The sequence below is a fragment of the Pristiophorus japonicus genome, chromosome 12, assembly GCF_044704955.1.
Source record: "Pristiophorus japonicus isolate sPriJap1 chromosome 12, sPriJap1.hap1, whole genome shotgun sequence".
In the NCBI taxonomy this organism is placed as follows: domain Eukaryota; kingdom Metazoa; phylum Chordata; class Chondrichthyes; family Pristiophoridae; genus Pristiophorus; species Pristiophorus japonicus.
This window is the reverse complement of record NC_091988.1, coordinates 197840912-197863500: the sequence shown is the minus strand read 5'-3', so window position 1 is coordinate 197863500 and position 22589 is coordinate 197840912. Positions and strand designations below refer to the sequence as shown.

General features: G+C 48.3%; 1 protein-coding gene across 1 annotated transcript in view; it reads left to right on the top strand.

Annotated features, from left to right (window-relative positions):
- matn4 (matrilin 4) overlaps window positions 1–11567 on the top strand; it is an 88697-nt gene extending 77130 nt beyond the window's left edge. Inside the window, exons 10-13 of the mRNA XM_070894904.1 lie at window positions 1476–1889; window positions 4766–4918; window positions 7016–7192; window positions 11428–11567. Coding sequence (XP_070751005.1) covers window positions 1476–1889; window positions 4766–4918; window positions 7016–7192; window positions 11428–11567 — 884 coding nt within the window. The remainder of the gene's footprint in view (window positions 1–1475; window positions 1890–4765; window positions 4919–7015; window positions 7193–11427) is intronic.
- Window positions 11568–22589: the final 11022 nt, after the last annotated feature.

Genomic DNA, 22589 nt, shown 5'->3' with positions numbered 1-22589 from the left:
GCGCACAGCAAGCTCCCACAAACAGCATTGTGATAATGACCGGATAATCTGCTTTTTTTAGTCGTGTTGATAGTGGGATAAATATTGGCCCCAGGACACTGGGGTTAACTCCCCTGCACTTCTTCGAAATAGTGCCAAGGGATCTTTTACAAGCACCTGAGAGAGCAGACGGGGCCTCGGTTTAATGTTTCATGCGAAAGACGGCACCTTCGACAGTGCAGCACTCCCTCAGCACTGCCCTGGGAGTGTCAACCTAGATTTATGTGCTCACGTCTCCGGAGTGGGACTTGAACCCACAACCGTTATAACTGTAGGGAGAACGTGCTGCACACTGAGCCACAGCTGACACCAGGACAATGTAAATCGGTCGGGTTCTATAACGGACGGCAGTTCTCGCTCTGACATATTACCGTCCCAGCAGTGGAGACGAAGGTATACCCCATCCTGTTCCCATATATCACTTTCCAGCAGGGTTTTCTGGCTAAAGATCAAGAGCAGGAGTTGCACTTTCCCCTGCTTGACCTCAAAGCCATCTACAGGGAGAGAAATTCAGGAGCGCCCCGCTTGGGGCACTAACTTCTAAAAGTAGAAAACAATGAGTGCCAGATGCTAATCTTTGCCTACTTTAAATAAATTTGGGGCTGGTGCTCCAGGAAGGAAGTGGATCATTAAATCAGACGCTCCCCTCCTTCCTGGAGCGCAATGGGCAGCAGGCGGGGCAGTGAGTGGAGCAGCGCTTCACACTGGGGGTGCAGCACTGCCGCGTTCAAAGGTTCCTTCCCTCCCTTAAAGGGAAGGGGCCATCGCTGCAGGCTCTGCAAAAAAAAAACTTACCTTCTCCCCGACGGCAGCCGCGATCCCGGCCCGATCAGCTCGATGTGCTGAAGCACAGCGCCGGGCTGAGTGACCGCCGGCAAAGAATACCGGCCAAAAACCTGCAGGAGAGAAGGTCAATGTTATTAGTACTTATCTCTGCCACCTCGCCTTTAGTCACCGCCCCCCTCCCGAAACGCCCGGCCTCCCGATCCACGCCTCCGGCAGCTGTCGGTGTTTTCGCCCGCCGTTGCCGCAGGGGGCGGAGCGCAAGTGCGGGTTCGGGGCGATGCGCACGGCGATGACATCACGACCTCCGGGCGAAGGAGATCAGGCCGCAACCCTGTACCGACACCGCAAGCCTCTCGCCGAATATGGCGGGAGTCGTTGTTATCGCCTCGCCCGGTCGGAACCCGGCTCGCGCCCCACTATCGCTCCCCCGGAGGCGATGACGGGAGGCGCTAAGGAGGCCAATTTCTCGACCATAATGTCCACACCCTTGCCCACTCGAGATCTAGTAATTTCAGCAGCAAGCAGGGACCCTCTGACTACACTGGGTGGCGCGGCAACCCATTGAGCCATTGCTGGGGGAGGGTGGGGATGGTGGTGCTATCCTCCCTGCCTCTTTATTTTAACGCGCTCGCTTGTCTTTTGTTTAACAGGATGCAGCCAGGCAAACATCGACCTGGTCTTTGTCATTGACGGATCCAAGAGTGTCCGGCCGGAGAACTTTGAGCTGGTGAAAAAGTTTGTGAACAACGTTGTGGATGCCCTGGACATCTCGTCACAGGGCACCCGTGTCGGGTTGGTGCAGTACTCCAGCCAGGTCCGGACAGAGTTTCGCCTGGGCGAGCACACGAACGCCGTGGCCATGAAGAAGGCGGTGAGCGCGGTGCAGTACATGGAGAAGGGCACCATGACCGGGCTCGCCCTCAAACACATGGTGGAGGACAGCTTCTCCGAAGCAGGAGGGGCCAGGCCTGCCTCCGAAAACCTCCCCAGGGTGTGCGTGGTGTTCACTGACGGACGTTCGCAAGACAGCATCTCGGAGTGGGCCAAAAAATCCAAAGATGCCGGTAAGATACAACACCAACGTGTACTTATATAGCGCCTTTAACGTGGTGCAACATCCCAAGACACTTCACAAGACAACTGTCATGTATTCAACCAGCATTGTAACCCATGTATAATCTGACCTAAGTTGTACACTGTGAGAACACTGACCACTAGGTGGTGAACTTGTGGGAGACACTCCTAACCTAGACCTTCAGATATAAAAGGGGAAGCTCCACCCACTTCTTGCACTTGCGTGCTGTGAAATAAAGGACAGGTCACAGACTGACCTTCTCTCAAGCATGGGCCTCGTGTGCATTTATCCTGTGTAGTAAGGACGTATCAACAACAACAAAAAATTTTACACTGAGCCGCATAAGAAGAAATTAGGGCAGGTGACCAAAATCTTGGTGAAAGGGTTAGGTTTTAAGGAGTATCTTGAAGGAGGAAAGAGAGGCGGAGAGGTTTAGGCAGGGAGTTCCAGAGCTTGGTGCCCAGGCAACAGCAGGCACGGCAACCAATGGTTGAGCGATTATAATCAGGGATGCTCAGGAGGACAGAATTTGAGGAGTGTAGATATCTCATTGGGTTGTGAGGCTGAAGGAGATTACCGAGATAGGGAGGGGTGAGTCCATGGAGGGATTTGAAAACAAGGATGAGAATTTTGAAATCGAGGCAAGCACAAGGGGTGATGGGTGGACGGGACTTGGTGCGAGTTTTGGATGACCTCATGTTTACGTAGGGTAGAATGTGGGAGGCCAGACAGGAGTGCGTTGGAATAGTCAAGTCTAGAGGTAACAAAGGCATGGATGAGGCTTTCAGCAGATGAGCTGAGATAGAGGCAGAGACGGGCAATGTTACAGAGGTAGAAATACAGCCTAACCTTGTGCACATGTGTGCGCCAGGAAAAAATTCTGATTTGCAAGCTAGAAATTCCTATTCATCATTTTTGTGCCTTGGTGTCAAATTTTGTCTGATTATGCTATGGGACATTAATCAGACCAAATCCTGTTCACCCATCACCCTTGTGCTCACAGAGCTACATTGGCTCACTGTTCAGGAAAGCACTGTGGGATTTTTAATACCCACCTGAGAGAGCAGATGGAGCCTCAACTCAACATCTCATCTCAAAGGTAGCACCTCTGACAGTGCGGCACTCCCTCAGCACTGCACTGGGAGTGTCAGCCTGGATTTTTGTGCTCAAGTCTCTGGAGTGCGACTTGAATCCACAACCTTCTAACTCAGAGGCGAGGGTGCTGCCCACTGAGTCACACTTACAGCTGGGATCGCTGAACATGAGAACATAAGAAATAGGAGCAGGAGTAGGCCCCTCGAGCCTGCTCCGCCATTTAATAAGATCATGGCTGATCTGATCACGGGCTCAGCTCCACTTCCCTGCCCGCTCCCCATGACCCTTTATTCCCTTATCGCTCAAAAATCTGTCTGTCTCCACCTTAAATATATTCAATGACCCAGCCTCCACAGCTCTCTGGGCAGAGAATTCCACAGATTTACAACCCTCTGAGAGAAGAAATTTCTCCTCATCTCAGTTTTAAATGGACGGCCCCTTAATCTGAGACTATGTCCCCTAGTTTTAGTTTCCCTTATGAGTGGAAATATCCTCTCTGCATCCACCTTGTCGAGCCCCCTCATTATCTTATATATCTCGATAAGATCACCTGAGCGAATATCTGGACCAGACCTGAAATTTGCACTCGAGAGATTGGAGACTCGGGAGGTAGGAGAAGGATTGCCTATCACATGACAATAAGGACTTTCCATCAGAGGGGAGCAGTATAACCCTGTAATTTATGTCCAAACTCTAAGATTGACTGGTGCTGAACATCTCTGTTTAATTTTAAAGTGACCTTTCCTTTTTTTAGAATAACCTCTGACCTGACTGCTGACATCCCACCTGAACCCTTCACCCCTTCACCCCCCACACTCACACAGACACTCACATACATACTCACACACACACTCACACACACACACACACTCACACACACAGACACTCACACACACACACACACACACACACACGCAGACACTCACACAAACACACACATGTACACACAAACATACACACCCACACACTCACACACTCCCACACACTCACACACTCACACACAGACACACACACACAGACATACTGACACACACACTCACACACACACACACTCACACACACACACAGACACTCACACAAGCACACACATGCACACACACACATGTACACACAAACATACACACCCACACACTCACACACTCACTCACACTCACACACAGACACACACACACATAGACATACTGACAAACACACTCACACACACACACACACACTCACACACACAGACACACACACACACACACTCACACACACACAGACACTCACACAAGCACACACATGCACACACACACATGCACACACAAACATACACACCCACACACTCACTCACACTCACACACAGACACACACACACACAGACATACTCACACACACACTCACACACACACACTCACTCACTCACTCACGCGCACACACACACACACGCGCACACACACACCCAGACACACACCCAGACACACACTCACACACACACACACACAAACACACACACAGACATACTCACACACACACACCCAGACACACACTCTCTCACACACTCTCACACACCCAGACACACACCCAGACATTCACACACACACACACACATACACACACACACATACTCACTCTCCCAGCAATTGGGATGCTTGTTGTCCCAGTCTCTCTGCCTGTGTAATGAGTGAACTTATACTTGTGTGTAATGAGGGACACTATTGCAGTGTATAATGCGGGACGCTATTGCTGTGTGTAATGAGTGCTCCTGTCCCCGGGTGCGGCCCACCCTTGCAGGTATCACCATGTACGCTGTGGGTGTTGGGAAGGCGGTGGAGGATGAGCTGCGTGAAATTGCCTCGGACCCTGTGGACCAACACTTCTTCTACGCCTCAGACTTCAGCGCCATCGATCAAATCGCTGAAAACCTCAAACTCAACATCTGCGAGGGTAAGTGTCAGATGGATCGGTTCGATTCAGTAACTGGGCTCAAAACCACTGAAGCTTCAGATCTTTAATATATGTTTGAATCCTGAGTGTGGAGCAGTCTTAACGGACCAACAGGCCTCTTCCTGCCCGTCCCTTTCGCATGTTCCATTTTTGTATATTTCAGGCTCAAGTTGAAGGTTAAAATGATGGGGGGGGTGGTAAGGGGGAAATACTTGGACCTCCTTTTGTTTTCTTTTGTATTTTTGTTAATTACTGAACCTTAACTGGATTTTCAAACACTCGGCCCTATGCTCCCTCTGTCTCCTTCCCCCTCCTTTTTTTGTTAGAGGTTTAGAGGGGAATTGTTTTCACCCGGAGGGTGGTGGGGGGTCTGGAACTCACTGCCTGAAAGGGTGGTAGAGGCAGAAACCCTCACCGCATTTAAACAGTACTTGGATATGCACCTGAAGTGCCGTAACCTGCAGGGCTACGGACCTAGAGCTGGAAAGTGGGATGGAGTGGATAGCTCTAAGTCAGCCGGCAAGGACATGATGGGCCGAATGGCCTCATTCTGTGCTGTAAATTCCGATGATTCTATGATCCTTTTTTCTTTCTCTTCCCCTTCCCGTCCCGTGCTTTCTGAACACACCCACTTCGGCGAGGAATTCCCCTCGAACTTGAACCTGCTCTACTACCGTAACTACCTGGCACTTCCTGTAAAGTCACGGTGTCGGAAATAGAACAGCCCTGTGGAGGTTCCCAACCAGTGTTCAATAAGGGGTTGGGGGGGGGGGAAGTAGGATCATAGAATCTAACAGCACAGAAGGAGGCCATTCGGCCCATCGTGCCTATCCCGCCTCTGTGAGAGTGCTTTCTAATTAGTCCCACTCCCATAGCCCCGCACATTGTTCCTTTTGGAGTATATGTCCAAGTTCAGTTCAGCTCTTGGCCTTATCTGAATTAATCATCCCCAGGCTCTTGCCCCAAAACAGATTAAGTTTAACAATTCAATTTAACAAAATAAAGGAAAAACAGATTTAAGACTCAATCATTGTTGACCCATTCTTATTAACGCCCTTTGGGATGAGACGTTAAACCGAACCCCCGCCTTCTCTCTCAGATGGACATAAAAGACGCACTATTTTCGAAGAAGAGCAGGGGAATTATCCCCGGTGTCCCGGGGGCCAATATTTATCCCTCAATCAACATCACAAAAACAGATTATCTGGTCATTATCACATTGCTGTTTGTGGGACCTTGCTGTGTGCAAATTGGCTGCCACATTTCCCACATTGCAACAGTGACTACACCTGAGGAAAAGAGTGAAGACCAGGCCCTCAAAACTATCACCAAGCTCATGGTCTACAGGGTCGTAGTAATACCTGCCCTCCTGTATGGCTCAGAGACATGGACCATGTACAGCAGACACCTCAAGTCGCTGGAGATATATCACCAGCGATGTCTCCGCAAGATTCTACAAATCCCCTGGGAGGACAGATGCACAAATATTAGCGTCCTCATTCAGGCCAACATCCCCAGCATTGAAGCACTGACCGCACTTGATCAGCTCCGCTGGGCAGGCCACATAGTTCACATGCCAGACACAAGACTCCCAAAGCAAGCGCTCTACTCGGAGCTCCTTCATGGCAAATGAGCCAAAGGAGGGCAGAGGAAACGTTACAAGGACACCCTCAAAGCCTCCCTGATAAAATGCAACATCCCCACCGACACCTGGGAGTCCCTGGCCATAGACCGCCCTAAGTGGAGGAAGTGCATCCGGGAGGGCGCTGAGCAGCTCGAGTATCATCACCGAGAGCATGCAGAAACCAAGCGCAGGCAGCGGAAGGAGCGTGCGGCAAACCAGGCTCCCTGCCCACCCTTTCCCTCAACGACTATCTGTCCCACCTGTGACAAAGTCCGTGGTTCTCGTATTGGACTGTTCAGCCACCTAAGAACTCATGCTAAGAGTGGAAGCAAGTCTTCCTCGATCCCGAGGGACTGCCTATGATGATGATGATGATGGCGACACTTCAAAAGTACTTCATTGGCTGTAAAGCACTTTTGGGACATCCTGAGGTTGTGAAAGGCGCTTTAAATGCAAGTTTTTCTTTCTTTCAGAGGAAGCTACTGGGCAGGAGACGATTAAAGACCCGTGTGCCTGTGAAACCCTTGTAGCATTCCAACAGGACACTCTGTCGCTGTTAGAAGGATTCTCTCAAAAACATATCCTTTTACTGATGAATACCGAGGGTGTTGTTGCTAATGCAGTCCTTTTGTTTGATTCGTTCCTGGGATGTGGGTGTCACTGGCAAGACCGGCATTTATTGCCCATCCCTAACTGCCCTCGAGAAGGTGGTGGTGAGCCGCCTTCTTGAACCGCTGCAGTCCGTGCGGTGAAGGCCATGGATGGGATGGAATCTGGGCAACCACGTGAAGTACAGAGAAGCAGCGACGTTAAGATGTCAGATATTTAGTTGAGACGCAGATTACTCACACTCACTCGGAGTATGTGCCATTTTGTGTTTTATTATTGAGATGCCTCAGTGACGATCCGTGGTGCAGGACACAAACAAAATTGAAAGTGTAGGAGGAGAGGTGAATTACTTTAAGAAGGTGTGTGGGCACGTATGGGTTTGAACTGCCCGTAGACTGAACGAAGGACTGAGAGAGGTCACGAGTGCCTTGGTTTGGGGGTCCCCAGGTATGAAGGAGTAGTGTATGACATGGAGTGGTGAGTCCCGATTTCAGCTCAATGATGGTGCAGTGAGAAAGAAGCCCATGTGGGATGATGAAGCCAAGAAGCAACCTAAATGAAAGGAAAAATTGACCTTGTCACTATCAACAAAATGTAAAAACCACAAAAGCTTGGAGGTTAGAGGTTAAAGGGAGAATGATTATAACCTATTAGAAGACAATGATCAGAAGCTATAATTGTAGGCTGCCTGGTAATAACTGAGTGTTCACGTGTAGTTGTAACTGAGATTTTTTTTTTAAATCAGCAGCAAGTGCTAAATATTCTGAAATCAGGAAAAAAATCAGTCGGCATTTGGGACAAAAAAGAGGCAAGAGGCTCAATATTTCAGGTACAGATCTCTGGTCAGGTATAAGGTCCCCTCCGGAAATGTTGCCCTACCACAGCACCAACACCCCATTCTATATCCAAAAAGGTTATGGAGGCACTGGAGAAGGTGCAAAGAAAGATTTGTAAGGATGGCCACTGGAACGGAGAGGGTACAACTTTCAGGAGGGACTGAACAGGATGGGGCCCCTCTCTCAAGCAAAGGGAGGACTGAGAGATGACCTGATCGAGGCCTTTAAAAGTATGAAAGGTTTTGATAGGATAGGCGTAGAGAAGATGTTTCCACTTGTAGGGGGGAGATCAGACCTGGGGGGCCATCAATCTAAGATAGTCAGTAATAAATTGAGTAGGGGAATTCAGGAGAAACCTCTTTACCCAAAGAGCGGTGAGAATGTGGAACTCGCTGCCACAGGGAATGGTTGAAGCGAAGAGCCTAGATGCCTTTAAGCGGAAGTTAGATTAACACATGAGGGAGACAGCAATAGAAGGTTGTTGATGAGGCGAGATATAGGTGGGAGGAGGGTGGTGTGCAGCGTAAACACCAGCACCGACCCCGTTGGGCCCAATGGCCTGTTTCGGCGCTGTACATTCCATGTGACTCCAGCATCATCAGTGATTAAAATCGAATTTCCCTCCTGACCACAACTCCGAATCTTCCTTGACCGTGAACACTGGCCCAGATGACAGTGAAGCTGGAAGATTTGGAAAACAGGCTGCCCATTCTGTGAAATAAAATGTGAAAAATAAAATCGTCACCGTCATTGCCATCGGACATGCTCCTACATCGCTAAAGTTGATTTTAGCTTTCTTTGTGTTATTGTCTCATTTTCTGGGTGTTTTTTAAAAAAAAAAAGAAAATATTCATTTAGGATGCATTTTTCCACCGCTTTGAACTATTTAACAGTTTATGGACCATTTTTACATGATTATTTTACAAGATGTATATCTTTCCTCTTTTTATATTACACGCGTGCATGCAGTAAGAGCTGTCGTTATTTTTGTTTAAAACATAGACGTGTAAAACTGCACATTATTCGAAGGGAGCAAAGTGCTGAAACTGTGTCGGGTCTGCATGGACACCGGAGGCCGATTGAGAGGGCGCACGAGGAGAAGTTGAATGGGGGTGTAGGTCGGAGGCTTGTTTTAAAGGAGACAAGGAGTAAAAGAATGGCGGGGAAAGTGAAGTAAAAACTGAAAACGCACAGCAGGCACCATCAGCTTCTGAAAGGGAACCTGATGGAGTACGAACAAAATTTGAGGGTTAGGCAAAGACGAGCTGGTCCATCAAAACTCCCCCGTACCTTGATGGCTGGAGCATTGTGTCTCGACACTTCATCCCTCTATTCCCCACACCACCCAGCAGCCTTCTCATCTCCTGGGAAATGACCCAGGGCCAACAAGGGGAAAAGTACTCTGGATAATTCCTCTCTTTACCCACCCCCCCCCTCAGCCGATGGAAACCAGTCCATGACGATCACACGGACCGAGTGTTATCTATAAAGACGCTCACCATCTATGTGATGCCATCTTTGCCCCAGTCAGGAACCGGTCCAACTGCCTCTTAATTCAACAACACCAACAGCCTGCATCTATACAGTGCCTTTAACCTAGTTAAAAAAAACAACTCGATGTGATGGAGGGTCTATGTGTGAAACACAGGCCGACTCCCTTCCTACCGCCTAGCTGACAGGCCTGCTGCGCAATTTCTGCTTTTATCGTTGTTTTGGGGCAGACACGTAGCCACCATTGCGATATCCTTTGACACAGCTGCACAAGCACACACCCTTTCAAGATGGCTCCCGACAGAACTGTGATCACGTGACCTTGCCACATGACCTTTTATTGTTATTACATCAGCAGTCCACTAGGTGGCGCTCTAGTACAGCCATTTTACAATGTGTGCGTGCGGTTGATATGTTGGTGACATACAGAGGGGGGGGGAGGGGGTCATTTTAGCATTGGCCGATGGTCTGAAATGGCCGATATCGAATTGTCCGCTCAATATGCACCACGCCCTATTCTCCTTCCCATTGACATCCTCAGACAGGACTGGGCCATATAATGGACAGCCCATTGAATAGCAGCCATTTGACACCATCACGCTAAGTTGAAATGATACCCCCCCCCCGCCCCCCATACAGTGCAATACAAGATGGACGACAAGATCCTGTGACAGAAATAAAAGAAAAACACACTAATCTATGATGGGGCTTACTATAATTTTTTTTTGATTAATAAAGACAATCTATTTCATGAAATAAAAACATGTGCAATAAACATAACGAGATGTTTGATCCCATTGGCCATCTCATTGGTTATCTGCTCGACTTCACACCTTCAGTCATTTTTCATAAACCGCTGCAATCCGACCGTGTCTTTTTTCCCACGTGGAGCATCGTTTTCGAAGAGGTCCTCACTCGCTCCGTGGGTTTCAAGCACCGAAGCAGTCAGACCCGGACGGTCCTGGGTTTGGTTCCCAGTCTCTGCTGATCTCAACCAGGGCAAGCAATTCCGGACTTACAACTGGCTTCAGTGTCTACAGGCCGGGATAGAGGAATCATCAGCGTGTGTGTGTGTAAGAGTGTGTGTGTGTGTCTGAGAGAGTGTATGTGTGTGTGTGTGTGTGTGTGTATTTGAGAGTGTCTGTGTGTGTGTGTCTGAGAGTGTGTGTGTGTGTGTGAGTGTCTCTGAGAGTGTATGTGAGAGTGTGTGTGTGTCTCTGAGAGTGTATGTGAGCGTGTGTGTGTGTGTGTGTGTGTGTGTGTCTCTGAGAGTGTATGTGAGAGTGTGTGTGTGTGTGTGTGTGTGTGAGTGTCTCTGAGAGTGTATGTGAGAGTGTGTGTGTGTGTGTGTGTGTGTCTCTGAGAGTGTATGTGAGCGTGTGTGTGTGTGTGTCTCTGAGAGTGTATGTGAGAGTGTCTGTGTGTGTGTGTGTCTGAGAGTGTGTGTGTGTGTGTGTGAGTGTCTCTGAGAGTGTATGTGAGAGTGTGTGTGTGTGTGTCTGAGAGTGTATGTGAGAGTGTCTGTGTGTGTGTGTCTGAGAGTGTGTGTGTGTGTGTGTGTGTGTCTGAGAGTGTGTGTGTGTGTGTGTGAGTGTCTCTGAGAGTGTATGTGAGAGTGTGTGTGTGTGTGTGTGTGTGTGTCTGAGAGTGTATGTGAGAGTGTGTGTGTGTCTGAGAGTGTATGTGAGAGTGTGTGTGCGAATGTGTGTGTGAGAATGTGAGTGTCTCTGTTCGACAATGAGTGAGTGTATGTGTGTTTATGTATGTGTGTGAGAGTGTGTCTCTGAGAGTGTATGCGAGTGTGTGTGAGAATGTGAGTGTCTCTGTTGGACAGTGCGTGAGTGTGTGTGTGACCACACGCCTACATTTGTGGAGCTTGGGCAATGACAGAACTGGGCTGAGTTGTGATGCACCCCATGGTTTATTGCCTGCCTGGATTCACTGTGCAGACTCTGTGAAGAGTATACACTTTGTCAAGGGCCAGAGGCAGCCAGCAGTTATGGATCTCGAGCCCAGCCTTTCAGCATCTCCAGGGAAGGAGGGGAGAAAGATTGAGAACAAAATACCAAAAATCAAAGAACCTTTATAGGATTGGGCAGTTCTGTTTCAAAAAACCCCAAGTATAATGCTTTTATATATTACCAGAAATATTATACATAGATTTGACATATTAATTTATCAGTACCTGTGTAAGTATATAAACATATACATGATTTATATAAACATTTTTTCTATTTTCATATTTTGCTGGCAGATAATTCCGAATTATTCCAAGTCATTTTTTGCAAAATTCACATTTGAATTATTAGTTACTTGAATGAAGTGACTTCAAATTAGTAGAATTTGCAGGATGCATCATATAATCAAGACTTGTGCTGATTCAGACAACATACCCCAGCAACAGGGAGCTTCACCCTCAGCATTGTAAAGCAGGTTAAAGTCAAACGTATGTAAACCCAAGAGGGGAATCGAAACATCTTTCAGTTTTTGACACACCCAATCTTAGCATCAAGCAGCCCTAGGTCAATTTTAGTCCAGTTAGTAAAACCCTCTCATCTGCATCCCAGCAATGTGCCTCTAACTGCAATCTCAGCAAGGTGCCTGTTGTGTATGGAAAAAGAGTCAGACTGAACACTGTGAGCTCAAAGTAAAGTGTGACCTTAGTCTTTTATTGCAGGTCTCCAGAGTGCCTCTCCAACCTGTGAAGCTTCCTTAAATACCTGTGCTCCCAAGGGATTATGGGATACCTTGGGACTCCAGGGGATGAGCCCTCTGGTGGCTGTACAGAGTAAATACAAGTCCACATATATAACAACATTCCCCCCCCCCCCCCACCCCCAAAGTCAATAGTGTAACTATTTACAATGTGAGTTGATCTGGGGCCCTTCTTGCCCTGGTTGATCGTCTCAGTGTGAAAGCTGGTGTTGTTGAATCATTTGTTGGGGTCTCGCTGGGCTGTTGTGCAGCTGGCCTTGCTGTGCTGCCTGGCGTGTTGAGCCCTGCAGGGCTGCTGTGGATGATGGGTTCTGCTTTGTGGTCAACCGTGGTGCCGGTTGCCACTGGTGTGTGTGTTGGGGGATCAAAAAAGGTCGGGTCCAAGGTGGGTTGCTCAGGATAGTCCGTGAATCTGAGTTTGATTTGGTCCAAGTGTTTCCGGTGAATGAGTCCATTTGAAAGTTTGATTCGAAACCCCCTGCTCCCCTCTTTGGCCACAACAGTGCCGGGAAGCCACTTGGGACCTTGTCCATAATTTAATACAAATACAGGATCATTGATTTCAATCTCGCGTGACACATTTGCGCTATCATGGTATGCACTTTGTTGAAGCCGCCTGCTCTCTACCTGTTCATGTAGATCAGGGTGAACTGACGAGAGCCTTGTCTTAAGTGCTCTTTTCATGAGCAGTTCAGCAAGTGGGATCCCGGTGAGTCAGTGGGGTCTCTTGCGGTAGCTAAGCAGGACTCGGGATCGGCGAGTCTGCAGTGAGCCTTCAGTTACCCTCTTCAAGCCGAGCTTGATGGTTTACACTGCTCTCTCTGCCTGATCATTGGACGCTGGTTTAAATGGGGCAGATGTGACATGTTTGATACCGTTACGGGTCATGAATTCTTTGAACTCAGCACTGGCAAAACATGGCCCGTTGTCGCTCACCAGGATATCGGGTAAGCCGTGAGTGGCAAACATGGCCCGCAGGCTTTCAGTAGTGGCAGCGGACGTGCTAGCTGACATTATCTCACATTCAATCCACTTGGAGTACGTGTCTATAACCACAAGGAACATTTTACCCAAGAACGGGCCTGCATAGTCGACGTGTACCATAGACCGCGGTTATGGAGGGCCAAGACCATAAACTTAGTGGCGCCTCTCTGGGTACATTGCTTAACTGCGAGCATGTATTACATCTGTGAACGCAGGACTCTAAGTCCGCATCGATACCGGGCCACCACACGTGGGATCTGGCTATCGCTTTCATCATTACGATGTTTGGGTGGGTACTGTGGAGGTCATTGATGAAGATGTCTCTGCCCTTCTTGGGGACCACTACTCGATTGCCCCACAGAAGGCAGTCTGCCTGTATAGACATTTCATCTTTGCGCTACTGGAATGGCTTTATCTCTTCCTGCATTTCCACTGGGACACTGGACCAGCTCCCGTGAAGCACACAGCTTTTGACTAGAGATAATAAGGGGTCCTGGCTTGCCCAGATTTTGATCTGCCTGGCAGTGACGGGTGATTGCTCATTCTCAAATGCTTCCATAACCATGGCTAGATCTGCAGGCTGCGACATTTCCACCCCTGTGGTGGGCAATGGCAGCCTTCTGAGAGCATCGGCGCAGTTTTCTGTGCCTGGCCTGTGGTGGATGGCGTAGTTGTATGCGGACAACATGAGCGCCCATCTCTGGATGCGGGCCAATGCTTTGGTATTTATCCCTTTACTCTCGGAAAACAGGGATATAAATGGCTTATGGTCAGTATCCAATTCGAATTTTAGCCCAAACAGGTATTGATGCATTTTCTTTGCCCCATAGACACATGCTAACGCTTCTTTTTCAATCATGCTGTAGGCTCTCTCAGCCTTAGACAGACTCCTGGATGCATAAGCAACCGGTTGCAGTTTCCCAAAATCATTAGCTTGTTGCAATACACACCCGATGCCATATGACGATGCATCACATGCTAGTACCAAACGCTTACATGGATCATACAACACAAGCAATTTGTTTGAGCATAACAATTTTCTTGCTTTTACAAAGGCATTTTCTTGGCTTTTGCCCCCTTCACCTATTCAAACCTTTTCACCCCTTTTTTGTAGTAAGACATGCAGTGGTTCTAGCAGTGTGCTGAGACCCGGTAAGAAGTTACCAAAGTAGTTCAAGAGTCCCAGAAACGACCGCAGCTCCGTCACGTTCTGTGGCCTCGGTGCGTTCTTGATTGCCTTTGTCTTCGCGTTGGTGGGCCTGATGCCGTCTGCCGCAATCCTCCTTCCCAAGAACTCCACTTCAGACGCCAGGAAAATGCACTTCGAGCATTTTAACCTGAGCCCCACGCGGTTGAGTCGACTAAGAACCTCCTCCAGGTTCTGCAGATGCTCGACTGTGTTCCGACCTGTGACCAAGATGTCGTCCTGGAAGATCACGGTGTGCGGGACCGACTTCAGAAAACTTTCCATGTTCCTCTGGAATATCGCCGCTGCTGATCGGATTCCAAAAGGGCATCTGTTATAAACAAAAAGGCCCTTGTGCGTGTTGATGCAGGTGAGAGCCTTCGATGATTTTTCCAGTTCCTGTGTCATGTAGGCTGAAGTCAGATAATACTTCTTGAATGTCTTTCCTCCCACCAGCATTGCAAAGAGGTCGTTGGCCTTTGGTAGTGGGTATTAGTCCTGCAGGGAGAAACGATTGATAGTTACTGTATAATCGCCGCAGATTATGATGGTGCCGTCTCCCTTGAGGACTGGGACAATAGGACTGGCCCACTCGCTGAACTCGATCGGTGAAATGATGCCCTCTCGTTGCAGCCGGTCTAGCTCGATCTCTACCCTTTCTCACATCATGTACGGTACTGTTCTCGCCTTGTGATGGATGGGTCGCGCCCCCGAAATTAGGTGGATCTGCACTTTTGCTCCTTGGAATTTCCCGATGCCTGGTTCAAACAGCGAAGGAAATTTGTTTAAGGCCTGGGCACATGAAATATCGTCAGCGGGCAATAGCGTCGGACGTCATCCCAGTTCCAGCATATCTTTCCCAGCCAGCTCCTGCCAAACAGCGTGGGACCATCGCCCGATACCATCCAGAGTGGTAGCTTGTGCATCGCTCCATCGTAGGAGACCTTTACGGTAGCACTGCCGATTACAGGAATCAGTTCTTTCGTGTAAGTTCTTAGTTTCGTGCGAACTGGAGTTAAGACTGGCCTTGAGGCCTTGTTACACAACAACCTTTCGAAAGTCTTTTTGCCCATGATGGACTGGCTCGCGCCCATGTCCAGCTCCATTGACACCGGGAGTCCATTTAGTTCAACATTCAACATTATCGGAGAACAATTCATGGTGAATGTGTGCACCCCATGTACCTCTGCCTCCTTTATCTGAGGATCTGTCCTCCTCTGCAACATGGTGGTTTGCAGGTTTAACAGGCTTAGCAGCTCTACTGCACACTCCTTGGAGGTGTCCCATTGTTCCACAGCCCTTGCAAACGTATCCTTTGAATCGGCGTGAATGGAAACGATGATCACCCCCGCAGCGCCAACAAGGTGTTAATTGCCTTGCATTCATCACCCTTGATGGTGGACTCTGAGTCATCTGCAGACGTGTAGCTGCAGGTATGTGTGACCTGCCCTGTAAGTTACGATTCGAAAACAACATCACTTTGTTCACAGTACTTGTAGCAGCACTTGTGTGCTGAGAGATTTATTTCATATTGTCACTGGTGGCAATGAACCTGGGCTATCGCTATGGCCTTACTCAAGATTGGGGTCTCTACAGTCAGAAGTTTGCGAAGTATGGTTTCGTGGCCAATGCCAAGTATGGAAAAGTCTCTGAGCATGTGCTCCAAATGTCCTTCAAATTCGCAATGTCCTGCAAGGCGTCTTAGCTCGGTGACATAACTCGCCACTTCCTGGCCTTCAGACCTTTTGTAGGTGTAGAACCGGTACCTCATCATCAGAACGCTTTCCTTCAGGTTCAAATGCTCTCGGACAAATCGTCGTACAATTTCTCCGTGAGTTTCGCTGGAGTGAGCAGATTCTTTATAAGGCCATACGTTGGTGCCCCACAGATGGTGAGGAGGATCGCCCTTCGTTTGGCAGCGCTCCCTTCCCCATCTAGCTCGTTGGCCACGAAGTATTGGTCAAGTCGCTCCACAAAAGTTTCCCAATCATCTCCCTCCGAAAATTTCTCCAAGATGCCCACTGTTCTCTGCATCTTTGGGTTCGCAAACTGTATCTCGTCGCCAGTTGTTATGTATGGAGAAAGAGTCAGACTGAACACTGTGAGCTCTAAGTAAAGTGTGACCGTAGTCTTTTATTGCAGGTCTCCAGTGTGCCACTCCAACCTGTGAAGCCTCCTTAAATACCTGTGCTCCCAAGGGATTATGGGATCCCTTGGGACTCCAGGGGATGAGCCCTCTGGTGGCAGTACAGAGTAAATACAAGTCTACATATATAACAGTGCCAATCCCATTTCTCCACCAGCTACCCCAACCATTCCTGTGACCTCTGAAGGATTTAACAATTTAACAATAGATTTATGCTATGGGCCCATCCCTATTTAGGGGACCTCGAGTCTCATCGCCGAGAGCATGCAGAAATCAAGCGCAGGCAGCGGAAAGAGCGTGCGGCAAACCAGTCCCACCCACCCTTACCCTCAACGACTACCTGTCCCACCTGTGATAGTGAAAGCCTTTGTGTTAAACAAACAATGTTACCAGGAATTTACGGCTCGCGAGAAATAAATTTCCTGCATAAACAGAAGAGTCCATTTGGTCGGAAGCCGCAAGTCTGCAGTGATCTTGGTTTTGCGAAAGCTTTGATCCACCCTTCACTCAGAACCATCCGTGGGATTGAACGTTGCCAAAAAATACATTATTGAGAAGCTTTTTGCAGGCCAACAATCCACCTTTCTACATTGCAACACTTCAAATGTACTTCATTGTAAAACACTTTGGGTCATCCTGAGAGGCCATGATTGCACTGGAGAGGGTACAGAGGAGATTTACGAGGATGTTGCCAGGAGTGGAGAATCGAAGCTATAAGGACAGATTAGATTGGATTTGTTTTCATTGGAAGAGAGGAGGCTGAGGGGAGACCTCACTGAGGCGTATAAAATTATGAGGGGCCTAGATATAACGGATAGAAAGGGACTATTTCTCTTAGCAGAGTGGTCAACAAACAGGGGGCATAAATTTAAAGTAATTGGTAAGAGGTTTAGAGGGGATTTGAGAGGAAATTTCTACACGCAGAGGGTTGTGGGGTCTGGAATTCACTGCCTGAAAGGGTGGTAAACATAGAAACAGAGAAAATAGGTGCAGGAGTAGGCCATTCGGCCCTTCGAGCCTGCACCACCATTCAATAAGATCATGGCTGATCATTCACCTCTTTCCTGCTTTCTCTCCATACACCTTGATCCCTTTAGCCGTAAGGGCCATATCTAACTCTCTCTTGAATATATCCAATGAACTGCCATCAACAACTCTCTGCGGTAGGGAATTCCAAAGGTTAACAATTCTCTGAGTGAAGAAGTTTCTCCTCATCTCAGTCCTAAATGGCTTACCCCTTATCCTTAGTCTGTGACCACTGGTTCTAGACTTCCCCAACATCGGGAACATTCTTCCTGCATCTAACCTGTCCAGTCCCGTCAGAATTCTATATGTTTCTATAAGATCTCCTCTCATCATTGTAAGCTCCAGTGAATAAAGGCCCAGTCGATCCAGTCTCTCCTCATATGTCAGTCCTGCCATCCCGGGAATCAGTCTGGTGAACCTTCGCTGCACTCCCTCGATAGCAAGAATATCCTTCCTCAGATTAGGAGACCAAAACTGAACACAATATTCCAGGTGAGGTCTCACCAAGGCCTTGTACAACTGCAGTAAGACCTCCCTGCTCCTATACTCAAAACTCCTAGCTATAAAGGCCAACATACCATTTGCCTTCTTCACCGCCTGCTGTACTTGCGTGCAATCTTTCAATGACTGATGTACCATGACACCCAGGTCTCGTTGCACCTCCCCTTTTCCTAATCTGTCGCCATTCAGATAATATTCTGCCTTCGTGTTTTTGCCCCCAAAGTGGATAACCTCACATTTATCCACATTATACTGCATCTACCATGCATTTTCCCACTCACCTAACCTGTCGAAATCACCCTGCAGCCTTTTAGCATCCTCCCCACAGCTCACACCACCACCCAGTTTAGTGTCATCTGCAAACTTGGAGATATTACACTCAATTCCTTCATCCAAATCATTAATGTATAATGTAAATAGCTGGGGTCCCAGCACTGAACCCTGCGGCACCCCACTAGTCACTGCCTGCCATTCTGAAAAGGACCCGTTTATCCCGACTCTCTGCTTCCTGTCTGCCAACCAGTTCTCTATCCACTTCAGTACATTACTCCAATACCATGTGCTTTAATTTTGCACACCAATTTCTTGTTTGGGACCTTGTCAAAAGCCTTTTGAAAGTCCAAATAAACCACATCCACTGGTTCTCCCTTGCCCACTCTACTAGTTACATCCTCAAGAAATTCCAGAAGATTTGTCAAGCATGATTTCCCTTTCATAAATCCATGTAGACTTGGATCGATCCTGTCACTGCTTTCCAAATGCACTGTTATTTCATCTTTAATAATTGACTCCAACATATTCCCCACTACTGATGTCAGGCTAACCGGTCTATAATTATACGTTTTCTCTCTCCCTCCTTTTTTAAACAGTGGTGTTACATTAGCTACCCTCCAGCCCATAGGAGCTGATCCCGAGTCGATAGACTGTTGGAAAATGATCACCAATGCATCTACTATTTCTAGGGCCACTTCCTTAAGTACTCTGGGATGCAGACTATCAGGCCCCGGGGATTAATCAGCTTTCAATCCCATCAATTTCCCTAACACAATTTTCCACCTAATAAGGATATCCTTCAGTTCCTCCTTCTCACTAGACCCTCGGTCCCCGAGTACTACCGGAAGGTTATTTGTGTCTTCCTTCATGAAGATAGAACCAAAGTATTTGTTCAATTGGTCTGCCATTTCTTTGTTCCCCATTATAAATTCACCTGAATCTGACTGCAAGGGACCTATGTTTGTCTTCACTAATCTTTTTCTCTTCACATATCTATAGAAGCTTTTGCAGTCAGTTTTTATGTTCCCGGCAAGCTTCCTCTCATACTCTATTTTCCCCCTCCTAATTAAACCCTTTGTCCTCCTCTGCTGAATTCTAAATTTCTCCCAGTCTTCAGGTTTGCTGTTTTTTCCGGCCAATTTATATGCTTCTTCCTTGGATTTAACACTATCCTTAATTTCCCTTGTTAGCCACGGTTGAGCCACCTTCCCCGTTTTATTTTTATTCCAGATAGGGATGTACAATTGTTGAAGTTCATCCATGTGAACTTTAAATGTTTGCCATTGCCTATCCACTGTCAACCCTCTAAGTATAATTTGCCGGTCTATTCTAGCCAATTCACGTCTCATACCATCGAAGTTACCTTTCCTTAAGTTCAGGACCCTAGTCTCTGAATTAACTGTGTCACTCTCTATCTTAATAAAGAATTCTACCATATTATGGTCACTCTTCCCCAAGGGGCCTTGCACAACAAGATTGCTAATTAGTCCTTTCTCATTACACATCACCCAGTCTAGGATGGCCAGCCCTCTAGTTGGTTCCTCGACATATTGGTCCAGAAAACTATCCCGAATGCACTCCAGGAAATCCTCCTCCATTGTATTGCTACCACTTTGGTTAGCCCAATCTATATGTAGATTAAAGTCGCCCATGATAACTGCTGTACCTTTATTGCACGCTTCGCTAATTTCTTGTTTGATGCTGTCCCCAACCTCACTACTACTGTTTGGTGGTCTATACACAACTCCCAATAGCATTTTCTGCCCTTTGGTATTCCGCAGCTCCACCTATACAGATTCCACATCATCTAAGCTAATGTCCTTCCTTATTATTGAGTTAATTTCCTCTTTAACCAGCAACGCTAACCCATCTCCTTTTCCTTTCTGTCTATTCTTCCTGAATGTTGAATACCCTTGGATGTTGAGTTCCCAGCCTTAGTCACCCTGGAGCCATGTCTCCGTGATGCCAATTATATCATATTCATTAATTGCTGCCTGTGCAGTTAATTCATCCACCTTATTACGAATACTCCTCGCATTGAGGCACAGAGCCTTCAGGCTTGTCTTTTTAACATACTTTGCCCTTTTAGAATTTTGCTGCAATATGGCCCTTTTTGATTTTTGCTTTGGGTTTCTCTGCCCTCCACTTTTACTTTTCTTCTTTCTATATTTTGCTTCTGCCCCTATTTTACTTCCCTCTGTCTCCCTGCATAGGTTCCCATCCCCCTGCCATATTAGTTTAACTCCTCCCCAACAGCACTAGCAAACACTCCCCCTCAGACATTGGTTCCGGTCCTGCCCAGGTGCAAACCGTCCGGTTCGTACTGGTCCCACCTCCCCCAGAACCGGTTCCAATGCCCCAGGAATTTGAATCCCTCCCTTCTGCATGACTCCTCAAGCCATGTATTCATCTGAGCTATTCTGCGATTCCTACTCTGAATAGCATGTGGCACTGGTAGCAATCCTGAGATTACTTCCTTTGAGGTCCCACTTTTTAATTTAACTCCTAGTTCCCCAAATTCAGCTTGTAGGACCTCATCCCGTTTTTTACCTATATCATTGGTACCTATATGCACCACGGCAACTGGCTGTTCACTCTTCCCCTTCAAAATGTCCTGCACCCACTCTGAGACATCCTTCACCCTTGCGCCAGGGAGGCAACATACCATCCTGGAGTCTCGATTGCGGCCGCAGAAATATCCATCTATTCCCATTACAATAGAATCCCCTACCACTATAGCTCTCCCACTCTTTTTCCTGCCCTCCTGTGCAGCCGAGCCACCTATGGTGCCATGAACTTGGCTACTGCTGCTCTCCCCTGATGAGTCATCCCCCTCAACAGTACCCAAAGCGGTGTATCTGTTTTGCAGGGGGAGGACCGCAGGGGACCCCTGCAGTACCTTCCTTCCACTGCTCTTCCTGTTGGTCACCCATCCCCTGTCTGGCTGTGTACCTTTTACCTGCGGTGTGGCTAACTCACTAAACGTGCTATTCACGACATCCTCAGCATCGCAGATGCTCCAGAGTAAATCCACCTGCAGCTCCAGTGCCACAATGCGGTCTGTCAGGTGCTGCAGGCGGATACACTTCCCGCATATGTCGTCATCAGGGACGCTTCGTCCCTGACTTCCCACGTAGCACAGGAGGAGCATTACATGTGTCCGAGCTCGCCTGCCATGACTTAATCCCTAGATTAACTTAATTTGGCAACAACAATGATAAAGGTTACCTATAGATAAAGGAAAGAAAAAGAAAAAACTACTCACCAATCACCAGCCAATCACTTACCTCCTTGGCTGTGACGTCACCTTTCGATTTCTTTCTACTTCTTTGTTTATCTTCTGCTTCTGCAGCTGCACCGGCTGGCCTCTCCGACTGCCTCTCCGAATTCCTTGCCTTTTATAGGCCTCCAATCCCGGACTCCCGCCTCTCCGACTGCCTCTCCGACTCCTGGGCCTTTTATAGGCCTCCAACCCCAGACTCCCGCCTCTCCGACTGCCTCTCCGACTCCTGGGCCTTTTATAGGCCTCCAACCCCGGACTCCCGCCTCTCCGACTGCCTCTCCGACTCCTGGGCCTTTTATAGGCCTCCAACCCCGGACTCCCGCCTCTCCGACTCCTGGGCCTTTTATAGGCCTTCAACCCCGGACTCCCGCCTCTCCGACTGCCTCTCCGACTCCTGGGCCTTTTATAGGCCTCCAACCCCGGACTCCCGCCTCTCCGACTCCTGGGCCTTTTATAGGCCTCCAACCCCGGACTCCCGCCTCTCCGACTGCCTCTCCGACTCCTGGGCCTTTTATAGGCCTCCAACCCCGGACTCCCGCCTCTCCGACTGCCTCTCCGACTCCTGGGCCTTTTATAGGCCTCCAACCCCGGACTCCCGCCTCTCCGACTGCCTCTCCGACTCCTGGGCCTTTTATAGGCCTCCAACCGCGGACTCACGCCTCTCCGACTGCCTCCTTGACGCTGCTGCTGGGCCTTTATAGGCCTCTCCGACGCTGCCCTGGACTCCCGCCTCTCCGGCAGAAACCTTCACCACATTTGCCAAGTATTTGGATGTGCACTTGAAATGTCGTAACCTGCAGGGTTACGGACCTAGAGCTGAAAGTGGGATTGGCTGGATAGCCTCTTGTGGCCAGCATGGGCACGATGGGGCAAAATGGCCTCCTTCCGTGCTGTAAACTTCTATGATTCTATGAAAGGCGCGATAAAGATGCAAGTTCTTTCTTTCACTGCCATCTTATATTTGGTAATGGCTTCAGCTCACCCAACTGACTATTTA